Below are 21,419 nucleotides of genomic sequence, written 5' to 3'. Positions count from 1 at the left end.
GAGAGAGGGAGTCACAGAATCTGAAACAGGCTCTGGGCTCTGAGCTGTTAGCACAGAGCCTGATGCAGGGCTCGAACAGTGAGATCATGACCTGAGCCAAAGTTGCTCAGCCTACTGAGCCACAGAGGCGCCCCTTGTTTAAATTTTTTCTTGAAGGGGGCACCTGGGTGGCTCAGTCGGTTAAGTGTCCGACTTTGGCTGAGGTCATGATCTCACGGTTCGTGGGTGCGAGCCCCGCATAGGGCTCTGGGCTGACAGCCAGCTCAGAGCCTGGAGCCTGTTTCAGATTCTGTGTCTCCCTCTCTCTCTGACCCTCCCCTGCTCACACTGTCTCTCTCTCTCTCTCTCTCAGACATAAATAAAAACAGGGTGAAAAAATTAAAAAAAAAAATTAAATTTTTTCTTGAAGGGAGTGTGAACACACACACGTGTGAGCACAAGTGGGGGAGGGGCAGAGGGAAAGAGAATCTTAAGCAGGCTTCATACGCAGCAAGGAGCCCCACAGGGACCCACACACAACTGTGATATCATGACCTGGCAGAAATCAAGAGTGGGGTGCTTAACCATTATTGTTTAAATAATTTGGGCGAATCTAATCTTTACACTTGTTCCATATTCCAGAAAGGCAGTAATCAAAAGGAGAAAGGGGAGGAGAACCAGCATTTATTGGTGGTCTGTCAGGTGCTATATTAGGCACTTTCTACGCCTCTTCATTTGGACTTATAATCACTGTAATATACTTTAGCATTATTTCCATTTTTCAACTGAGGACAGACTCCGAGAAGGCTACTAAAGGATATATGTAGCTGAAGTGGTTAAAATCAGAATGTAAGCCTCAGTGTGTCGGGGCCCCTGCCCTATTTCCTTTCCTGCCATCTTTAAAAAAAAAAAAAAAGTAGTCAAGTAAGCGGCTGAGCAGTTGAAGAGATGACTACATCTCCTGAAGCTATGTGTGCACCAGTGCTGGGGCAATGGACCAGGTCCCCTGCCTCCAATCTACCACAGATCTATACCTTTGCACACTAAAAGTAAATTAGAATTAAACTGAGTAGCACTTGTCTGCATGTTATTTTTTGAGACCCCTCCCCTCCTCCCGCCCCCATTGATCTTTTCAGGGAACAAAAAGTTCCTGACGTTTTTAAAATACAAGTTTACAGATGAAGAGAATAGTATCAGCTGACAATTTGGAAAAGAGGGTAAGTAACTTGTTAAATGATTATAAAACTCTTGCTTACGGTTTTTTGAACTTCTTAGAAAAAGAAATATGGAGACTCTGGAACAAATATCCTATAACCTCTCCTATGGCTTTTGTACACTATAGATCTGGCCCTTGTTACTTGTCATTTTTTCCCCAGCTGCTCAACTTACATTCTGCTTATTTTTGTCCCTTAACTAACTCACATCTGCAACCAACATAATGATTGTAATTCATGTTGGAACCGAGTGCTTTATTGTACAACTTGCTAGGTATCGGCAAACACTGTAGTTTGGAAGATGTGATAGGATTATAGATGTAAATGTTAAACTATGAAGAGAGCGAGGTGCTGGTTGGGGAGATGAGACTGCACTCCTCTTGCCGGCCACGCGGCGATGGCAGTATTTATAGTGTGCACGGTGTGTCAGGTACCTCTGTATTTCAGCATCGGAACAACCTGAAGGCAGATACTGTAATCGCTGTCCTTTTACAGTGCCTCTGAGGCACAGAGAGGTTACGAATATATGTTGAGTTCTCACTGGCAGAGCTGAGACTCAAATCCAAACAGTGGTACTCTGGTATCTGGGGTATCGTACTCTGGGGGTACGAATGTTTACCCCCAGTGCTGTCAGGTTCCTGGGTTGCTGTCTAAAATCTTCCTGGAGTCGCAGGGGGCAGGTGGTCTTGCATTAGACACTAAGGCAGCCCCCTGGACTGGGGTCCTTTCTCCCCCCATCTAGACATCAACATGTTTTCAGGTACTCTGTTAAGTCACAGTTTGTCCTGGCATAAGGTAAATTACTTAATGATTTGAGAAACCAGGCTCCCTTCCTCTCACCCCTTAATTTTGTCCCACTCTCTCCCCATCTGCTTGATGGTTTGGAATCCTTGAGTCAGGTACTCTTAGAGCTTTGTGGAAATGGCACAGGAATGTTTTTGGGCTTCCAAAGTAGCTTTGTCTTATCCCCACGCACCAAAGGACAGAAAAACTTCTAAGGGGAAAAGCATTTTTTAATTGCCTATAGTCAGCTCTGACACAGCATGCCTCATCATCACAGAATAATGTAATTTTAGGGTCCAGCCTTTCACATGGAGGTTAAGAGAACTGAGGCCCAGCGACCTCCCCAAAATTATCTCTTCCTCTGTAACTACAGTGTCCAGTATTGGTAGCCACGAGCTTCATGTGGCTGTTTAAATGTAAATAAAATGAGAAACCTAATTCCTCAGATGCACTAGCCACATTGCAAGTGCTTAAGAGCCACCTGTGGCTAATGGCTACCATACCAGACAGTGCTGCTTTCCCAAAGCCATTGATCCTGGCTACTGCTGGTCTTTCCTGATTGCTGTGACATGGGCCTTCCGGCTCCTGGCCACCCTCCCCAGCCACCTTTCTCTACAGGGTTGCCAAACCATCCAAGTCACCTCCAGAGTATAAGGGTCTGACAACTCAAAACTAACAAAACATCAGGAGTTTGAAGGTACTGGATTTCTAGGTAACTCAGAATATCTAAAAATCCTAATGGAAATAGAACCACACACATGGCTGTTCTCTACCACAGCAGAAGCATGGAGTGGCCTCCCAACCTTCTGAAGGAAGTTGCTGGGTAGACCTGAGCTTTGGCATCAGGCAGGTTTGCATTTGAATCCTGGCTCTGTGATCTCTGTCCCATGAGGTAAGCTGTATTAGCTGTAAACTCCTGTTATGGGAATTCCTACGCTGGGTTGTTTTAAGGACAAAAAGATAATCTCCTCGCCACACAACCAAACCCAGTAACTGTGGGTGTGGTTCTCCTTTTCCAAGATTCCGTGCTTAACTCCAGATTGGCTTGAAGGAATACTACTTAAGTAATGGTCCCAGTACCACCAGCAGCCCCCACCTCACATTATTAGAGAAACTGCAAATCAGGGAAGTGCTTAGCCAACCACTTCCTGTGGCCCATGGCAAGTAGTAAACCAGTAAAGCACTTGTTCTTCCTATAGATAATTCTGAGATTTACTGGCTAATGGATCTATGTGTATTATAATATTTTACTTAAGGCTTTGAATAAATAGTTTGATAATTAGCAACTAGCCTCTTTGGATCCACACAAACTCAGTACTCAGATAATTTACTCTTTCTACAATAATAAGAGAAAGACTATGATATAAGACTGAAGACAGTGATTCTATAAGCTCAGGTTTTGTGACACTTTGGGGATTTCCAAGGCGTCTCAACAGAGGTTATAAAAGTAGTAAAATTTAATCCAAATACACTTAATATTTTTTTAAAATGCCAAATGGCACTTTGAGGACAGCAAGAAAAAGTCACAAAGTCCACAACACCCTGAAGGTTTCTGCCCTAAAAAGGCTAGAAATTACTGTATTACTGCATCAGCGCTCATAGTAAGTGTTCCATAACACTGTTGAATTTGGTCTCAATTAGTACAGAGTAAAGGGCTTTTATTTGTTTGGTCACATCTTTATCATTTAAGAAATATTTAAAAATGATATTTTTATTTCAACATGTCAACTGTGCATTTCCAAAACAGCAGGCTTTTCAAAGGAATAAATGAGAACTGTAAACACAAGACACAGTATAAGTTTTTGACTGTCTAAAGTCAGTGTCACAAATCCACATACTGTACATTCATAGGTGAGGTTCAGCCTGTCATCCACATCTTTATTTCTATAGTTACATAAGCATAATAAATACATCTGATTTTAAAGGTCACTTAAAATGAGTCATGATAATTTACAGTACAGTACGTTTCAGTTCAAGTGCAAAAATAACTATTTGCCTAATTCTATTTCTTTCCATTATTTTATTTTTAAGCTGTGTTTTGTGGCAAAGCTAAACATCCAAGTATAGACTTTCTTCTCCCAGATGCAGTATTGGGCAGAAGTAAGGTGTCATGGAGAAGCCCTCACTTTACAGCTGATCTTATCTAATCAGGGTCAGGAGGGTAAGGTGAGTTGCTCATTTTTAACTCTGTTCTGTTCTTTCCTCTCTACTGTACTCACTCACAGTTATTACACATACCATTGACCTTACTTCAGTTAACGCAGTGTTCCATTTTCCCCAGCCCTCCCCCAAGGCTTCTTAGTATCCATAGCTTTTCATTTTTAGCAGCAAGCCTCATGCGTGAGTCACCCAGCCACTGTTCTGACTGCAGGTGTAATATTTACAGTAGCATTACCCCTGTCTGATCTGTCCAGTGTCTGACTGTATCTTCATGGAAAGGAATATACTGAGATTGTTTCCTTAGTCATCGGAAAATATAGTTACTTCTTATTCTTGTCCTTGCCATTTCTGGCTTTCTGTTCACCACCTTTTCCCCTCACCAAAAACAAAACAAAAACTTACCCATTGTGTAATTTTTAAAAATTATAATCCCTCTCCCAGGCACTTAAATCTTATACTGTTATTTGTAAATAGTACTGCTTAATTAAAGAAACCCTTAGGAATTCAGTGATTTTTAAAAATTCCATCAGTTACTTAGAGCCCAAATCACTATAAAATTGTAAAATAGTGATAGAGGCTATTTACAGTATCGATATATTTAGTAAACCCTTGTCTGTCAAGCCACAGGATACTGAGATGGTTGGTTTATTTGAAATATTCCCTCCTCTGGTCTTAAAGCCCATTTAAAAACAAAAGGCATTTAAAGCTCAGCTTAGTCCGCAGTAGTCAGTACGGCTTTTGCTGCTCAAAGAATTGACTATTTTCATTATATACCATATACATATAAAAATATATTTGCTAGAGATATGCCAAGTTTCTGATGAAACTTTTTCCTGTTTTTATGTTTTTTGTTTTAACAAAAGCTATAAGCTAGTAACTTTTATCTGGCTACTCCTTAAATATGTCTTGTAAGTTTTTAAATAGTTCTCTTCAAGAGAAACAAAATTATATATATATTTTATTTCTTCCCAGTTTGCATTAAGAACCAAATAATTAGAATAAATAATCAAAGAGGGAAACTGTATCAGCATTCACCTTGAAACACTTTCTTTCCCCTCCACTTACTTAGTGTAACTGCTGCTTTCAACCCTAACTGCCCTGGCAAAGAAGTCCTACAGTTCTTAACCTAACCAACCACAGAATTGAAGTCCTTACCGAACTCCTATTTCCCTTCTGTGATTCCAGTGGGGTTACAGAAATTTACCTGTTTCTGCCAATATGTACTGTAGCTCCTGTGCGTGTGTGTGCGTGTGTGTCCATGTTGATGAGTTCAGGGATTTAGAAGCGTATATAGTGCTATGCTTCTCAGGGTGAGGCATGTCTTGGGTTTAGGGAGCCTCTCCCTCTGTCCTGGCAGAGGGGCCCAGTTCCATGCAGGGTGGGAGATGAGTGGGAGCCCTCAGTGTCCCCCAGCGGCAGGCTGAGCCTGCTGCTGCTGCTCCTCCTCCACACGCTGGTCCACACTGGGGCGAGTGGGGCTGCGCGGCGTCCGAGATGCTGCTGCTTGAGGGGATGGCTGGTTTCTGGATGGGTCAGAGTGAGTCTCACATGGGACAGGCCAGACTCCACCAGCTAGAGAATTTTCCCGATTCTCATTGGTCCCCTGGAAGGAAAAAAGAAAAGATGTTCTGTAGTCGGAGCTAACAAAGAAATCAAACACTTTTTATAGGCTTTCAAGTAAGATACAGGAAACATGGGGAGATCATCCAGAAGTAACTTCAGGGAACAAGTAATAGAGGAATAAAGATAGTAGGTCTTACCTTTCATCTCTTTTCCTATGTGCAACTGCCAAAGCCGCATGAAAAACATAAACACTATAAGCAGACGTATCTTGTGAATAAAGGAACATCACTACCAAAATGCCTGTTACTACTAGGAAAACAATTCACATCAACAAATGTTTACTGAGCCTCCACCACTGTGGTAAGTCACTGAGGAAGCAGCATAGAGTTTAACTCTGGTCATTTGCTAAGACTGCAGAATTCAAGAGCTAGAGGCACTTGTCTGACAAAAAGTAAGTAAGGCTTCTCAGTCTCAGAAACAAGGCCAGGAAAGAATGTCCTGAAATTAAGAGTCGATGTATATTTGGGGATTTAAAGAACACACTAAAAGTCAAACAACACAGAACATCCATGTAAAAAAAGAGAATGGCAACCACCACTTAGGTCATCAACTGTAAGAAACTGAGTGTACACATAACCCAGCACATCACCCACAACATGTCTGTAAAATGCCACGTCGCCACATTCCGTGATACATTCTGATTTATACAAATCAGGAAATGTTTTTCTAAAAACACATTTTCTGGGCGCCTGGGTGGCTCAGTTGGTTAGGTGTCCAACTCCTGATTTTGACTCAGGTCATGATCTCGGCTCAGGTCATGATCTCACAGTTCCTGAGATTGAGCCCCACATTGGGCTCTGCACCGCAGTGCAGAGCCTGCTGGTGATTGTCTCCCTCTGTGACCCTCAATTGTGCATGTGTGTGCTCTCTCTCAAGATAAAGAAAAAAACAAACCAAATGGATTTTTCCCTGAATTAGTATATCATGTAAGATAGCTGAGCACCAAAGTTTTATTTCTGTGATTGACTGATTCTAAAATGTAAAGAAATCTTAATATAACGACTTCTTATTCATAAGAATAAGCAATACCAGCCACTTTTTATTAATCCTAACATGCCAGAAAAATGTAATGATATGTAAGCCTAATGGGCTTCTTTAAAACAAGGCTGAGTACCCAAAGTAATGGAAACACTGCTATTAAAGCAGAATATCTCATCCTTTCTCCTGCTTCACATCCTTTATATGCTCCTCCCACCCTGATACTCTACAGTTTGACTGGGCAGGGGATTCATGTGAGTTTATCATCTTTGTTTAAAAATTTTTTAATGTTTTACTTATTTCTGAGAGAGAGAGAGGCAGTGTGAGCAGGGGAGGGTCAGAGAGAGAGGGAGACACACAATCTGAAACAGGCTCCAGGCTCTGCTGGCTGTCAGCACAGAGCCCGACGCGGGGCTCGAACCCACGAACCATGAGATCATGACCTGAGCTGAAGTCAGACACTTAATGGACTGAACTACCCAGGTGCCCCAATCATCTTGATAAATGAAAAGGATCATGCATACACCAGGATGCATTATGGTTATGACTGAAGAAACAGATTTAAATTATAGAAATATTACATGTTAGTTTACAAAGTCATGATAAATTTAACTAAGGTAGTTCAAACTTTTCTAACAAGGAAATTATCCAAATTACTCTTTATTTTTGTCTGTCTTAGGTGTCCTCTGAAGCTACTCTAATATATAGAGCTGACATGACTCAAGTAAAAGGACATGATTAAACACAAGGAAGTAGATTCATTACTTTAGCCAAACTATTCATAGAAGTCACACTTAATCGTTTCCAAAAGCAGGAAATAGCTTCAGTTACAATTACCCACACTGTTTTATCAACATGATTTAACTTTACTTAGGCGAGACCACACCTCTAGGGATAAAAAAAAAAATACTTTTTTTCACTTGAGGCCATCAGCGAAACAACACTTCCACTAAGTTGAATATCTCATTACGTTCATACAGAATTCATTAATTCATCAGATTACTTATTGAAGTCCTATTATATATAATGTCCCCAGTAGAATTTTAGAATTACAGAAATTAATAGGTAACAGTCTCCCAATGGCAAGAACCTTTTATGCTCACTAGAACTGGTACCTGTCAACACTGAAACTTTAAAGAAATACACAATATCTTGGATGTATTTTCTTTCTTTCAAGAAATGTCTTCTCTTTAGAAAAAGCACAAGTCCAAAATCTAACAGCTCACCTAAAGGAGCCAGAGGCAGAGCAACAAGAACGCCCTAAACCCAGTAGAAGAAGAGAAATAGTAAAAATTAGAGCAGAAATAAACAACATAGAGACCAAAGAAACAATTGAACAGATCAATGAAACCAAGAGTTGGTTTTTTGAAAAAGTAAACAAAATTGACAAACCTCTAGCCAGGCTTATCAAAAAGAAAAGAGAGAGCACCCAAATAGACAAAATTATGAATGAAAATGGACTTATTACAACCAACCCCTCAGAAATACAAGCAATTATCAGGGAATACTATGAAAAATTATATGCCAACAAATTGGACAACTTAGAAGAAATGGACAAATTCCTAAACACACACTCACTACCAAAATTCACACGGGAAGAAATAGAAAACCTGAACAGACCCATAACGAGTGAAGAAATCGAATCAGTGATCAAAAATCTCCCAACAAATAAGAGCCCTGGACCTGATGGTTTCCCTGGGGAATTCTACCAGACATTTAAAACAGAATTAATCCCAATTCTTCTCAAGCTATTCCAAAAAATAGAAGTCGAAGGAAAACTCCCGGACTCATTTTATGAAGCCAGCATCACTCTGATTCCCAAGCCAGACAGAGATCCAACAAAAAAAGAGAACTATAGGCCAATATCCTTGATGAATACGGATGCAAAAATTCTCAACAAGATCCTTGCAAATCGAATCCAGCAGCATATCAAAAGAATCATCCACCAAGATCAAGTGGGATTCATTCCTGGGTTACAGGGCTGGTTCAACATTCGCAAATCAATCAATGTGATCCATCATATCAATAAAAGAAAAGATAAAAACCATATGATCCTGTCAATAGATGCAGAAAAAGCATTTGACAAAATACAGCATCCCTTCTTAATAAAGACTCTCGAGAAAGTTGGGATAGAAGGAACCTACTTAAACATCATCAAAGCCATCTATGAGAAGCCTTCAGCTAACATCATCCTCAACGGGGAAAAACTGAGAGCTTTCCCCCTGAGATCAGGAACACGACAGGGATGTCCACTCTCACCACTGTTGTTTAACATAGTGCTGGAAGTCCTAGCATCAGCCATCAGACAACAAAAGGAAATCAAAGGCATCAGAATTGGCAAAGAGGAAGTCAAACTTTCACTCTTCGCAGATGACATGATACTCTACATAGAAAACCCGACAGACTCCACCAGAAGCCTACTAGAACTGATCCAAGAATTCAGCCAAGTTGCAGGGTACAAAATCAACGTACAGAAATCGGTTGCATTTTTATACACCAATAATGAAGCAACAGAAAGAGAAATCAAGAAACTGATCCCATTCACAATTGCACAAAAAACCATAAAATACCTCGGAATAAACCTAACCAAGGATACAAGAGATCTGTATGATGAAAACTATAGAAAACTTATGAAGGAAATTGAAGAAGACACAAAGAAATGGAAAAACATTCCATGCTCATGGATAGGAAGAATAAATATAGTTAAGATGTCATTACTACCTAAAGCACTCTACACATTCAATGCAATTCCAATCAAAATTGCACCAGCATACTTCTCAAAACTAGAACAAACTATCCAAAAATTTGTATGGAACCACAAAAGACCCCGAATAGCCAAAGTAATACTGAAAAATAAAACCAAAACGGGAGGTATCACCATCCCAGACTTCAGCCTCTACTACAAAGCTGTCATCCTCAAGACAGTATGGTATTGGCACAAAAACAGACACATAGACCAATGGAACAGAATTGAGAACTCAGAAGTGGACCCAAAAGTATACAGCCAACTGATCTTTGACAAAGCAGGAAAGAATATCCAATGGAAAAAAGACAGCCTTTTTAACAGATGGTGTTGGGAGAACTGGACAGCAACATGCAGAAGAATGAAACTAGATCATTTTCTCACACCATGCACAAAAATCAACTCAAAATGGATAAAGGACCTGAACGTGAGACAGGAAACTATCAACACCCTAGAGGAGAAAGCAGGAAACAACCTCCTTGACCTCCACCGCAGCAACTTCTTACTTGACACATCCCCAAAAGCAAGGGAATCAAGAGCAAAAATAAACTGTTGGGACCTCATCAAGATTAAAAGCTTCTGCACAGCCAAGGAAACAACCCAGAAAATTAATAGGCAACCAACGGAATGGGAAAAGATAGTTGCAAATGACATATCAGATAAAGGGTTAATATCCAGAATCTATAAGGAACTCACCAAACTACACGCCCGAAAAACAAACAACCCAGTGAAGAAATGGGCAGAAGACATGAACAGACACTTCTCCAAAGAGGACATCCAGATGGCCAACAGACACATGAAACGATGCTCAGCATCCCTCCTCATCAGGGAAATACAAATCAAAACCACACTGAGATACCACCTCACGCCAGTCAGAGTGGCTAAAATGAGCAAATCAGAGAACTCTAGATGCTGGCGAGGATGTGGAGAAACGGGCACCCTCCTACACTGTTGGTGGGAATGTAAACTGGTACAGCCCCTCTGGAAAACAGTGTGGAGGTTCCTCAGGAAACTAACAATAGAACTCCCTTATGACCCAGCAATAGCACTGCTAGGAATTTACCCAAGGGATACAGAAATGCTGAGGCATAGGAGCACATGTACCCCAATGTTCATAGCAGCACTCTCCACAATAGCTAAAACATGGAAAGAGCCTAAGTGTCCATCAACAGATGAATGGATCAAGAAGATGTGGTTTATCTATACCATGGAATACTACATGGCAATGAGAAACAATGAAATCTGGCCATGTGTAGCAACATGGATGGACCTTGAGGGTGTTATGCTGAGCGAAATAAGTCAGGCAGAGAAGGACAAATATCATATGTTTGCACGTATAGGAGGATTAGGAGGAACTTGACGGAGGAACAAGGGGGAGAAGAAGGGCGGAAATGGTGGGGGAAAGGGAGAGAGGCAAACCATGAGAGACTCTTGAATGCTGACAAAAACTGAGGACTGATGGATGTGGGGGGGAGGGGGGGATGGGCATGGAGGAGGGCACTTTGGGGATGAGCACTGAGTGTTATGTGGAAACTAATTTGACAATAAACTATTTGTAAAAAAAAAAAAAAAAAAGAAATGTCTTCTCTGTGAAGCCTTCCTGTGCTCCATAAGGCAACATTTTCCCTCTGCAGAACCTTGTATACACCTCTATAATGCACTTGTCACAGAATACTGAAATTTGTCTGCATGTCTTATTTTGCCCACTAGACCTTCCATAAATCTTGGTGAGTGAATAATTAACACAACTGAGCCCACTTAAGGTAGGGACTTTACCTGCAGAGGCTGTATCTCAGGAGCACGGTTGTCTCTTGTTAGCTGCATCATCTCTTTAATTTGGTAGAGTGCGTAGACAAAGGTCACCCAGGGGGAGGAGCTGACCCCCCAGGCTGGCTTGTTCACATCCTCCTGTTCTTCCTGGTGCTTGGTTTTCTTGGGCGGAAGCCTGGGCTCAATGCGTGGCATGACGTCTTCAGTCTGTTGCTGGACCAAGTCAATGGTTGCTATGGGAACAGGACTAGAAGGAACAGGAATCCTTTCTGCCAACATTGTCTTGTCTGGAGAGAAAATCATGTTTACATCATTTTTCAGAGTTTTCTACATATTTAAACAAGCATGATAAATTAAATAAGACAATCCCATGAGCCCATTCTAGTGCACTTGGCAACATTAATAAATCGCTGGATATCAGTGGCCTCTTGGTGCAGGTACTAAGAAACAGATGGGATGTTTATCTTCCAGGATCTCTTTATAGGGATTAACAGACATTAACTTATATTTATTTATGAAATGTATTTTTCATTAAACTTTGATATAACTTAATCTGTGGGCATGGGTTATAATGAATGTGGCCTCAGGCCCACTTACAGGACTGAGTTTTTAAAGATAAGCATCAAAACAGGAAATGCCAGTGATAGCTGTTTCTTTTGGCCTTTTACTGAAGGCACAGACCAACACTGTAATCCATTTAGGATCATGATAAAAAAAAAAAGTGAGAAAGATAAGTATTGGTCTTCTTTTCTGTATAACTTGTTAGCATTAAAATCTGCCTTGGGATTTTCTGTAATAAGCTAGCTTTTCCCTTTACAGAAGCACTTTAGGTATTTGATGAAACAAATGCTCCTCAAAGGACAGGACAAAGAAGATGAGCCTTGTTCTGGGACCCATGAGTTAAGAATATTTCTATTTTACTGGTTGGCTTTCTTCATTAAAAAAAAAAATTGATTCAACTTGTACATTATGTTTGATATAACTTCCTTTGTATATAACAATTTTAATGAAGGCTATACCTGGTTAAGGAAAAGCTTCAAATTTAGGTTTTAAGACACTTTTTTAAGACATTTTTTTCAAATGAGGTAGAAGCATAGTAATTAATACCACTCCCTATCCCTAGTAGTAAAATTACTACACAGCTTTATATGTAATTGATTTAAATCTGAAATCCATTTAGAATACCAGAGAAATTTAAAACCAGTACTTCCTATACTACTTTGTACTATAAAACAAAACAAAACCCAGAAAACCCCAAGCTACTTAAAGTGGCCAGTATTCTTTTCATCACAGGAGGGAGCTTCTCTCTAGCAACGGCACACATCAATTCACTGATACACCACTGAGAAAATCTAGCCAGGCAAGTCGGCTGTGTACTCTGTTACCACCTCTGGGTTTCTCCATGGCTTCAACCTTTAGAACCATTCAGAAAGAATGGACAGGTTTACCTTCTTCCTCACTGGGCACTGCCAGCCACTGGATCAGGGCAAAAAGCAGAAGGATCACCAGGCAGGCCATGCCGATTCCTCGAAAGGTTGCAGCAGCCCCTGTGAAAACAGACCACTGCATAGAGTAATTCCAGCAAATGCAGAGAGCCCTCATTCACAACTGTCAATGTGCTGAAGTTCAGGGCAAAGGCAAGGGAGCTTGGGACAAACCAGAGAATGATGAATAGCCAGTGACTTCACAGGCCCGGTAGGTGCCAGGAGACCCAGATGCTGATATTGCATTGGTCATTCATCAATCTTTAAAACTATATAAAGGATTATCGCTGAGTGCCTCTTACCATAAAACTCAGCGGTGCTCTCTTCTTTGTAAGACCATTTACCTAACTATTAAACAGCCTCATTAATCTGTAGCTGGGACAGCAGAGCTCAAGTAGTGCTGTAAGTTCAGATACCCTGGGCCCACCTTCCACAGAGGAGTGCTCAGTCCAGATTCCTTGAGCAGGGTAATCTTATCTCCACCCAACCCCTTGTGTTTCCAATATGGGAAATCCGACAGGGCAGGCTGTGTTATCAAGAGATGTAGTGATATCGTACCAAAGCTGCAGATAGCTAGATTTTTCTGAAATAACAATGATGAATTTTCTTTCTTCTAGCATTATTATCAGCAGGTTTAAGGTACTTTGCTTCAATCCAAAAGCACAGGCTCTCATTCATTTGTTTGGCTCCTTTGAGGTATCTGTGTAACATCTTATTAGGCTGTTTGTCACAGACGTTTGCACAGTTACAGGCTGGCTCTAGTCATCTTACTTAAGCACTCAGCTTTACAATTATGACTACCATGAAAGTGAGAAAGATAACTGAATACTGGAGTTTAACTTCTGACAATCTTCAGTAATAATTTAAGTATTTGCTGAGGTGTTGCCAAAAAGTCTGAAGTTTTCAACAAAGAAGGAAAGGAAAAGGAGAAAGCCATTCTTACCAAAATAGTTGACTAATACGCCTCCAATCATGGCACCACAGCCTCTCCCCAAACCTAGGTGAAGGCCCTGCAGGATGCCCTGAGCAGAGGTCCTCAGCTCGGGGGGAACCGCTGCACTGAGATAAGAAATGCATGCTGCCCAGATGGCTGCATGTGTCACTCCTGGAGAGGAAGAAGAGTGGGATTGTCTGATCAGCATTGCCTACGTTACTCTTTTTCAGAGAGTGGATTATTTAATTACACACACACACACACACACACACACCCCAACCTACCTACCTACTAAAGACCTACATTTGATTTATGGTAAAACATACATAACATAAAGTTTACCATCTGAACCATTTTTAAATGCATAGGTCAGCAGCACTAAAGTACATTCAAAGTGGTACGCAGCCATCCCTCTCCAGACTTTGTCACCACAAACTGAAGCTCTGCACCTGCTGAACAATAACAGCCTCTAGGCCTTGGAGACCACTATTCTACTTTCTCTGAATCTGACTACTCTGGGTTCCTCATAGAAGTGGATTCGTTTATCAGTGGAATCACTATTTGTTCTTTTGTGTCTGGCTTACCACTTAGCATAATGTCTTCAGAGTCCATCCATGTTTGTAGCAGGTGTCAGAATTCCCCTCCTTTTTAATATTCCATTGCAAGCAGATAACACATTTTGTGTATTTATTCATCTGTTGATGGACATTTCAGTTGTTTCCACCTTTTGGCTACTGTGAATATAGCTGCCATGTTTATGGGTGTTCAAGTATCTGTTTGAGTTTCTGCTGTCAGGCCTTTGGTGTGTTATATGTAGAAGTGGAATCACTGAGTCATATGGTAATAATATGTTCAACACTTTGAGGAACTGCCTGTTTTCCACAGTAGCTGTACTGTTTTATATTCCCGTCAGAAATGCACAAGAGTTAGTTCCAATTTCTCCTCATTCTCAACAGCACTTGTTATTTACCGTGTTTTTTTTTTTTTTTAAATAATATAATAGCATTCCTAACGGGTATGAAGTAGTATCTCATTGTGGTTTTGATTTGCATTCCCTACTGGCTAGTGATGTTGAACATTTTTTTCTGTGTTTACTGGCCATTTGTATATCTTCTTTGGAGAAATATCCATTCGAGTCCTTTGCCCATTTTTAAATAACTTTTAAATATTTATTTATTTATTTATTTATTTGAGAGTGAGCATGAAGGGGGAGGGGCAGAGAGCAAGGGAAAATTACAAGCCGGCTCTGCACTGATAGCGCAGAGCTTGATATGGGCTGGAACTCACAACCATGAGATCATGACCTAAGCCAAAACCAAGAGTTGGACGCTTAACTGACTGAACCACCCAGGCCCCCCACGTTTTTTTAAAAATGTTTGTTTATTTATTTACTTATGACAGAGAGAGAGAGAGCAAGTAGGGGAGGGGCAGAGAGAAAGGAAAACAAAGAATCCTAAGCAGGCTCCGCTCTGTCAGTACAGAGTCAGACATAGGGCTTAAACTCAGGAACCATGAGATCATGACATGAACTGAAATCAAGAACTGGATACTTAACCAACTGAGCCACCCAGGCACCGCAGCCCTTTTTTTAATTGTGTTGTTGGCAGGGGTGGGGGGGGGGTTCTGCTGTTGAGTTACAGGAGCTCCTGATATATTTTGGGTTTTAACTCCTTACTGGACACATGTTTCTACCTAAAATTTATTTCCATTATGATTAGCACCATGATTAACATTCTTAGAGATACAGTTTTTTTTACATACCTGAGATTATTTATTTGGCTATAGTACTATAAATAAGGCTAATGCTTCAAAGGATATAACAAATTTTATGCCTTTTAATAATATATAGTTCCAATTGGTTTTCCAGAAGACCATTTACAATGCCTCAATACCAGTTTCATTATATTTTCACCATATGTTGGAGGGAGGAAAGGATAAAGATAACAGGTAAAAAATAATTTGGGTCATTATTTTAAATGTACAGCAACTGTGCATTGTATGAATTTAAATCTTTATTAGAATACTGCTTTAAATGTAATAAAAAGATAAATAATAAATACATAGATGTAATAAAAAGATACTTTCACAACAAGTTTTACTGAGAAGAGGTTAAGAAATCATCAGATTCTGCATAGATTAAGTATTGAGCTTGCTCCCTGACAAATAATCTTTGTTGGAGATACTGTCATCAGAAACTCATTACTTAGGTTTTGAAAAATTAAACTAAAAGATTAATAGTCACTTAAGATTTAATCTGACATTGGTTTGCTTCTGACCAAAATGGAATAATGGATCTGCCCTCCTGAAACAACTAAAAATTGGACACAATATATGAAACAATAGTTCCCAAGACATTGGATATCAGCAGTAAGGACAGTGAGCTCTGATTGATGGGAAACAAATGACGAGCCCCAGCTTACTGCCTGGTTAGAGTTTAAAAGCTTCAAGGCAGAGGTGCCTGGGTGGCTCAGTTGGTGAAGCATCGGGCTTTTGGTTTTGGCTCAGGTCATGATCTCATGGACATCAGTTTGAGCCCTGCACTGGGCATGGAGTCTGCTTGGGATTCATTCTCTCTCTCTCTCTTCCCCTCCTCACTCCCCGTATTCCCCCCAGCCCTGTTCCCTACCCCCACCTTCCCTGCCCCCCATCACCAAATAAATAAACTTAAAAAAAAAAATAGCTGCAAGGCATAGAGGGAGAGCCACTGAGTCAAGGAGATGAAGCTGACAGTCTGGAGAGACCAAGGCAGTTAGAGTTTAGGGCAGAGTACCAGAGAGGAGAGAGCTTTACAGAAACAACAGGGATCGGCATGTGGTTCCCCTCAAAGTATTCAGCAAAAGCAGGAGTACAAACTATCCACAGCCAGGGAAAGAGCCATCCAAAAGCACTGCAGAAAACTGTACTCAGAACCCATACAGGACCAGGAATAGTACCTATTTCCACCAAGTGGCGAAGTTCATGATTGGGAGATTATTCAAAAGGGTCTTCTATTAGGATTATGAAAGAATTAGAATTAGTCTCAACACTGCTCTGGTCCCACCTAAGTAATCTTCAGTAGCAAAGCCTAAAAGGATCATATTATTTCCATTAATTTACCTGTGTCCCAGAACAAAGCTTAAGAATATTTATAAGAAATACAAAAATATATAGCACCCAAAAAAGTAAAATTTGCAATGTCTAGCATATAATTAAATTACCAGGGATGACCTCAACTGAAGTGGATTCCATTATTCAATAATGTAATAAACCCTATTTTTACTGGATATGTTAGATTATATGCCCTATAGTTAACTGAAACAGTAAAAATAATTTTATGAGGTTTAATATGTTTCAGTAATCATTTCAACTAGCATATTTTTTAACTAGAAAAATGGATTAGATGACTAGAAATAGTATGCATACTTAATTTTCACAGAAGTCAAGTAAAATACTTGCTTAGTACCTTAGATAATGGCAGTTTTCTCAGAACTGAATAATTCCTGGATAATCTTAATTATAAGTGTTGACACAGTACACAATAGAAATCTTTTTAAATAGTTCCCTTTATATTATTAAAGATCTTGCTAACTCCATTTCTTTTCAGATACACATGCTTTTCTTCATTATCAACACTAAGGAAAAAACTCATATATCCAAGAAATAAAATGAATGTGTTAAAAAAAAAAAAAGTGCTTTTAATGTTTATTTTTTGAGAGAGAGAGCATGCGAGCAGGGAGGGGCAGAGAGTGAGGGAGACAGAGAATCCCAAACAGACTCCTTGTTGCTGGGACAAAGCCTGACATGGACTCAAACTCATGAACCACAAGATTATGACCTGAACTGAAACCAGGAGTTGGACACTTAACCAACTGAGCCTCCCAGGCGCCCCCGGATATATTCAAAATTAATCAGATTCAATGGTAAAAGCCAACATAGATGTGGAAATCATTTCTTAAAAATGAATCATCAAGGATCTGAAACCACATCAAATAACTATAAATTAATTTTAATAGTGAAGCCAAATGTATTGTTATGTCTGTGTCTGAGCAATCAACTGCAGGATTTACAAGTAGACAAAGATGGGCCTATGACCAGAACAGTAGCAACTATATTTTTGTTGTAATTCTAGATCAACTATAAGTCTAGCAGTAAATAGAGTTTCTTTCTTTTTCTTCAAAATTCTAAGTGTTCTAAAGCATCAGTCTTCTAAGATAATTAAAGCATCTTCCAGCAGGATGAGTTAAGTCAGGATTATTAAAGGTTCTAAACTGTTAGAATTTTGGGGGTGGTATTAAGTGGCAGCTGTAAAAGATTCTCTACAGTCAGATTTCTAGGGTTTCTTTAGTGCTTTTGGGGACAGATAATTGGGAACTACATTCCTTCAAGCAACTCAGGATATTAACTGAAGGAAAATATAGTAAAGCATACAGTAAAAAATTTTTCTTTGGCACCAGATGTAAACAATGAAAGCCATTCTGCCTGTATGCTCCAACATTTCCCAGGGCAGATAAAAATTGGTTTCTATGAGATACCTTATTTCAAAATATCATGTAAATAGAAGAATCCATACCACTTCCTAGAAAAGAAATTACCAAAACTAAAAAATCCACAAGAAGGGACTGGGTTGGTAATATCACCTTTGTATTTAAAGACAACTGTGGAGTTGTGGTTCTTATTCTTAAATATGCCAAGTTCTAGTAATCATATTAATTATATGAAACTCTTGACAGTGTTTTTACTACAGTTGTATTCTGGTCCTCTTAATTTTAAAACAAAAATCTAATCTAGAAACCTAAAAACCTGACATTTTTCATATTTGTAAGACAAAATCCTGAGGTGCCTGGGTGGCTCAGTTGGTTAAGCACCCGACCTTGGCTCAGGTCATGATTTCAAAGTTTATGGGTTCAAGCCCCATGTCCGGTTCTGTGCTGACAGCTCAGAGCCTGAAGCCTGCTTCGGATTCTGTGTCTCTGTCTCTCTCTATCCCTCTCCCGCTCATACTTCATTTCTCTCTGTCTCAAAAATAAAAACATTAAAAAAAAAAATTTTTTTAAAAAGGCAAAATCCTAACAATTGTGCTCCTTGAAACAACTTTCTTATAAGATTTAGGAGGTAAAAGATAGAAGCCAAGAAAATGCTTCCATCCACTTTACCTTTTATTAGAGAACCATGAAAAAAGTAGTAGATGATTATTCTCTATATGATGAAGTAAATAAATTTATTCAGTGGCATGGGTAAAAGTGTTTTCACACTAGAGCTTTTACAAAGTGTTAAACCTTTTAGTATGAGATAACTAGGTTGGCAGATTAGTCTAAGAATAAAAAGACGTTACCCCCAACTGGTAACAGTAAGAAAGGTAGTTGAAGTGACTCTCCTTCCAATTGACTCTCCTTCCTTGGCTACTTGTCAGAAAACTACTGATATTTGTGATTGGCAATTCAAACACCAACTCTCCTAAGAGGTGCTTAATACGTATGTTTGAGTGGCAATTCAACACTATATATTAACTGGCAATGAATGATTCTCAAAGAACACTCAAGTCACAGAAACTTAGCTTCTTAGTCAATTCCTTACCTTTACTAGGGTCCCTCAGGATTACTTACAATGCCTAACAGAAACACAGACATAACTTCACAGGGCCTACACCCAAGACCTTAGCTGTCTGGGAATATGCTACATTTGAATAACCAAGAACCATTAGAAATAATTATGACTCACTTTTTTTTCATTAATGATATTATTATAGTAGTCTACCAGGAATTGTGATTTTTTTTTAAGTTTATTTATTTTGAGAGAGAGAGAAAGAGTGAGCACGCGGGCAGAGAGAGAGAATCCCAAGTAGGCTCTGCACCATCAGCACAGACCCTAGTGCGGGGCTCAAACCTACAAGCCATGAGATCATGACCTGAGCCAAAATCAAGAGACAGAATACCCAACTGACTTGAGCCACCCAGGTGCCCCTGTGCTACGTGTTTTATATAGATTGTTTCATTTATTCCTCCCAGTAATAAGCATTATTTTTATTCTTCCTTTTCCAAAAAAGGAAAGTAGGCACAGAGAGATTAAAGTGCCTTGTCCAAAGTCACATAGACGATAGGGTGGTAGAATAGGATTTGAACCCAAGGTATAGAAGTATAGTGCTTAAGTACTATACTATACACCCTCATAACAACTACTGTATTACATAACCATCTACTTTGAGAAGTTTTTTGGTAATATCAAACATGCCCCCCAAAATCTAATTTTTAAAAAATGTATATTCTTAGCAGCTACATCCCGTCCTTTTCTAAAGAGCTCATATCATTCATATTATCAAGTTTTATGTCTCAAATAAGTCTCTACCTTATAATATTCAACATTGGTATCTAATCCTGTAACATGAATTTCAAGATTGTTCTATCTTGTCCCAGAAAAATGTTCTACTGCAATAAATATGTAGGTATGGGCAAGAAAAAAAATCCTTTCTTCCCCAGTAGACAGCTGCTCTTTGTAAAATGCTGCCTGGCTTTTACAAAGCCATCATAATGGCTGGGAGGGGTGAGAATTGACAAAGTAGTGGAGAACTGGGATTTTTTATTTTGTTTTTCTTGCTCTGCCACTGACTTACGCTCACTAAACAAAACGTAAGTATCCCCATAGCACTGACACACTGAATCACTTGGGACAAATCCTTTCCATTGATGCACCAAAGCATATATTTCGGTTACTTCGGGGTACTTCTCAAATGCTGGGATATGTTATTTAAAAAAAAAAAGAAAAAAAAGCTTCTGAAAGATCAGTCTAGTGAGACTGATCTTTCTAAAAACAACAACAACAACAACAAAACAAAAAAACAAAACACAAAATTTCCACTGAGCTGGCAATAAAAGGAATCTGTACTGGTTAAGGTAATGATAGCTGTTGTACTGAATAAACCTTGGAATCATAGTGGTTTCATACATTAGCGGTTTTATTTTCTTGCTCATATAAAGCCCTATGGGCATGAGTCAGAAAGAGTAACAGCCATGATCCATGTAGTTCAGGGATGCAGGCTGCAGAGCCTCAGCTGTCTTCAACACTTGGTCACCTGGGTACCTATGTCCAGCTGGCAGAGTAGTGAGGGCAGGAGGGCACATGGAAAATTTTATGGTCTGGGTTTAGAAGTTGAAACACATCATTTCTGCTCACAGCCACTGAACAGAAATAGCCAAATGGTCATACCTAACTGCAAGGGAGACTGGGAAATAAGAGTCCGACGTGTCCAAAGAGAAAAGGATACATCAGGTGGAAAGCAAGCCCAGTGTCTCTGTCAAAGTAAGGGCCACCAACAGCAATGAACCTTTTAAAAAGAGCACAGAACCCTACAGAGAGCAGTGGACTTAGCAGCAGCTGCATGAACCGTCTGTGTGTAGCATGAAAGACACTTTATATAAGACATACAACAATATTGTTAAAGATCAGTGCTCCCATATCCACCAATGTATAGCACTGCAAGAATCACCTTCATACATTCACTCAGCAGCACTTACTTATGTACCGGAACCCCTGCTCTGCTTTGAGAATATGATAATGTACAAAACACATCTTTAACCACCATGGAGTTTATAGTCTAGTGGGTGAAAAGGGCCAGGATTCATCTGGAAGAGACACTGAGTTCCTTGAGGAGAATACACTTATCCAGCACCTGCACAGGGGTTGACATACAATGGCAGCTGAGCAAAAGAATGCTAAAATGAAATTAAGTAGGCAGTAAACTGCATGTTGTGGTATAAGGAAAAAAGCATTTGGAGACA

General features: G+C 39.7%; 1 protein-coding gene across 2 annotated transcripts in view; it reads right to left on the bottom strand.

Annotated features, from left to right (window-relative positions):
- Positions 1-3,519: 3,519 nt before the first annotated feature.
- MFSD6 (major facilitator superfamily domain containing 6) overlaps positions 3,520-21,419 on the bottom strand; it is an 81,106-nt gene continuing 63,206 nt past the window's right edge. Inside the window, exons 4-8 of one of the 2 annotated variants that reach the window (XM_039234721.1) lie at positions 13,678-13,839; positions 12,699-12,797; positions 11,257-11,537; positions 5,897-5,921; positions 5,646-5,739 (exon numbers count right to left, since the gene is read on the bottom strand). In XM_039234721.1, the coding sequence (XP_039090652.1) occupies positions 5,729-5,739; positions 5,897-5,921; positions 11,257-11,537; positions 12,699-12,797; positions 13,678-13,839 (578 nt within the window). In that variant the 3' untranslated portion in view covers positions 5,646-5,728. Of the gene's footprint in view, positions 5,740-5,896; positions 5,922-11,256; positions 11,538-12,698; positions 12,798-13,677; positions 13,840-21,419 lie in introns of both variants that reach the window. The other variant, XM_039234720.1, reaches the window with a different exon arrangement.

The sequence above is a fragment of the Hyaena hyaena genome, unplaced genomic scaffold (assembly GCF_003009895.1).
Source record: "Hyaena hyaena isolate Hyena2069 unplaced genomic scaffold, ASM300989v1 scaffold_92, whole genome shotgun sequence".
Taxonomy (NCBI): Eukaryota; Metazoa; Chordata; class Mammalia; order Carnivora; family Hyaenidae; genus Hyaena; species Hyaena hyaena.
The sequence above is the reverse complement of the archived record's forward strand: the minus strand, read 5'-3'. Positions and strand labels throughout refer to the sequence as shown.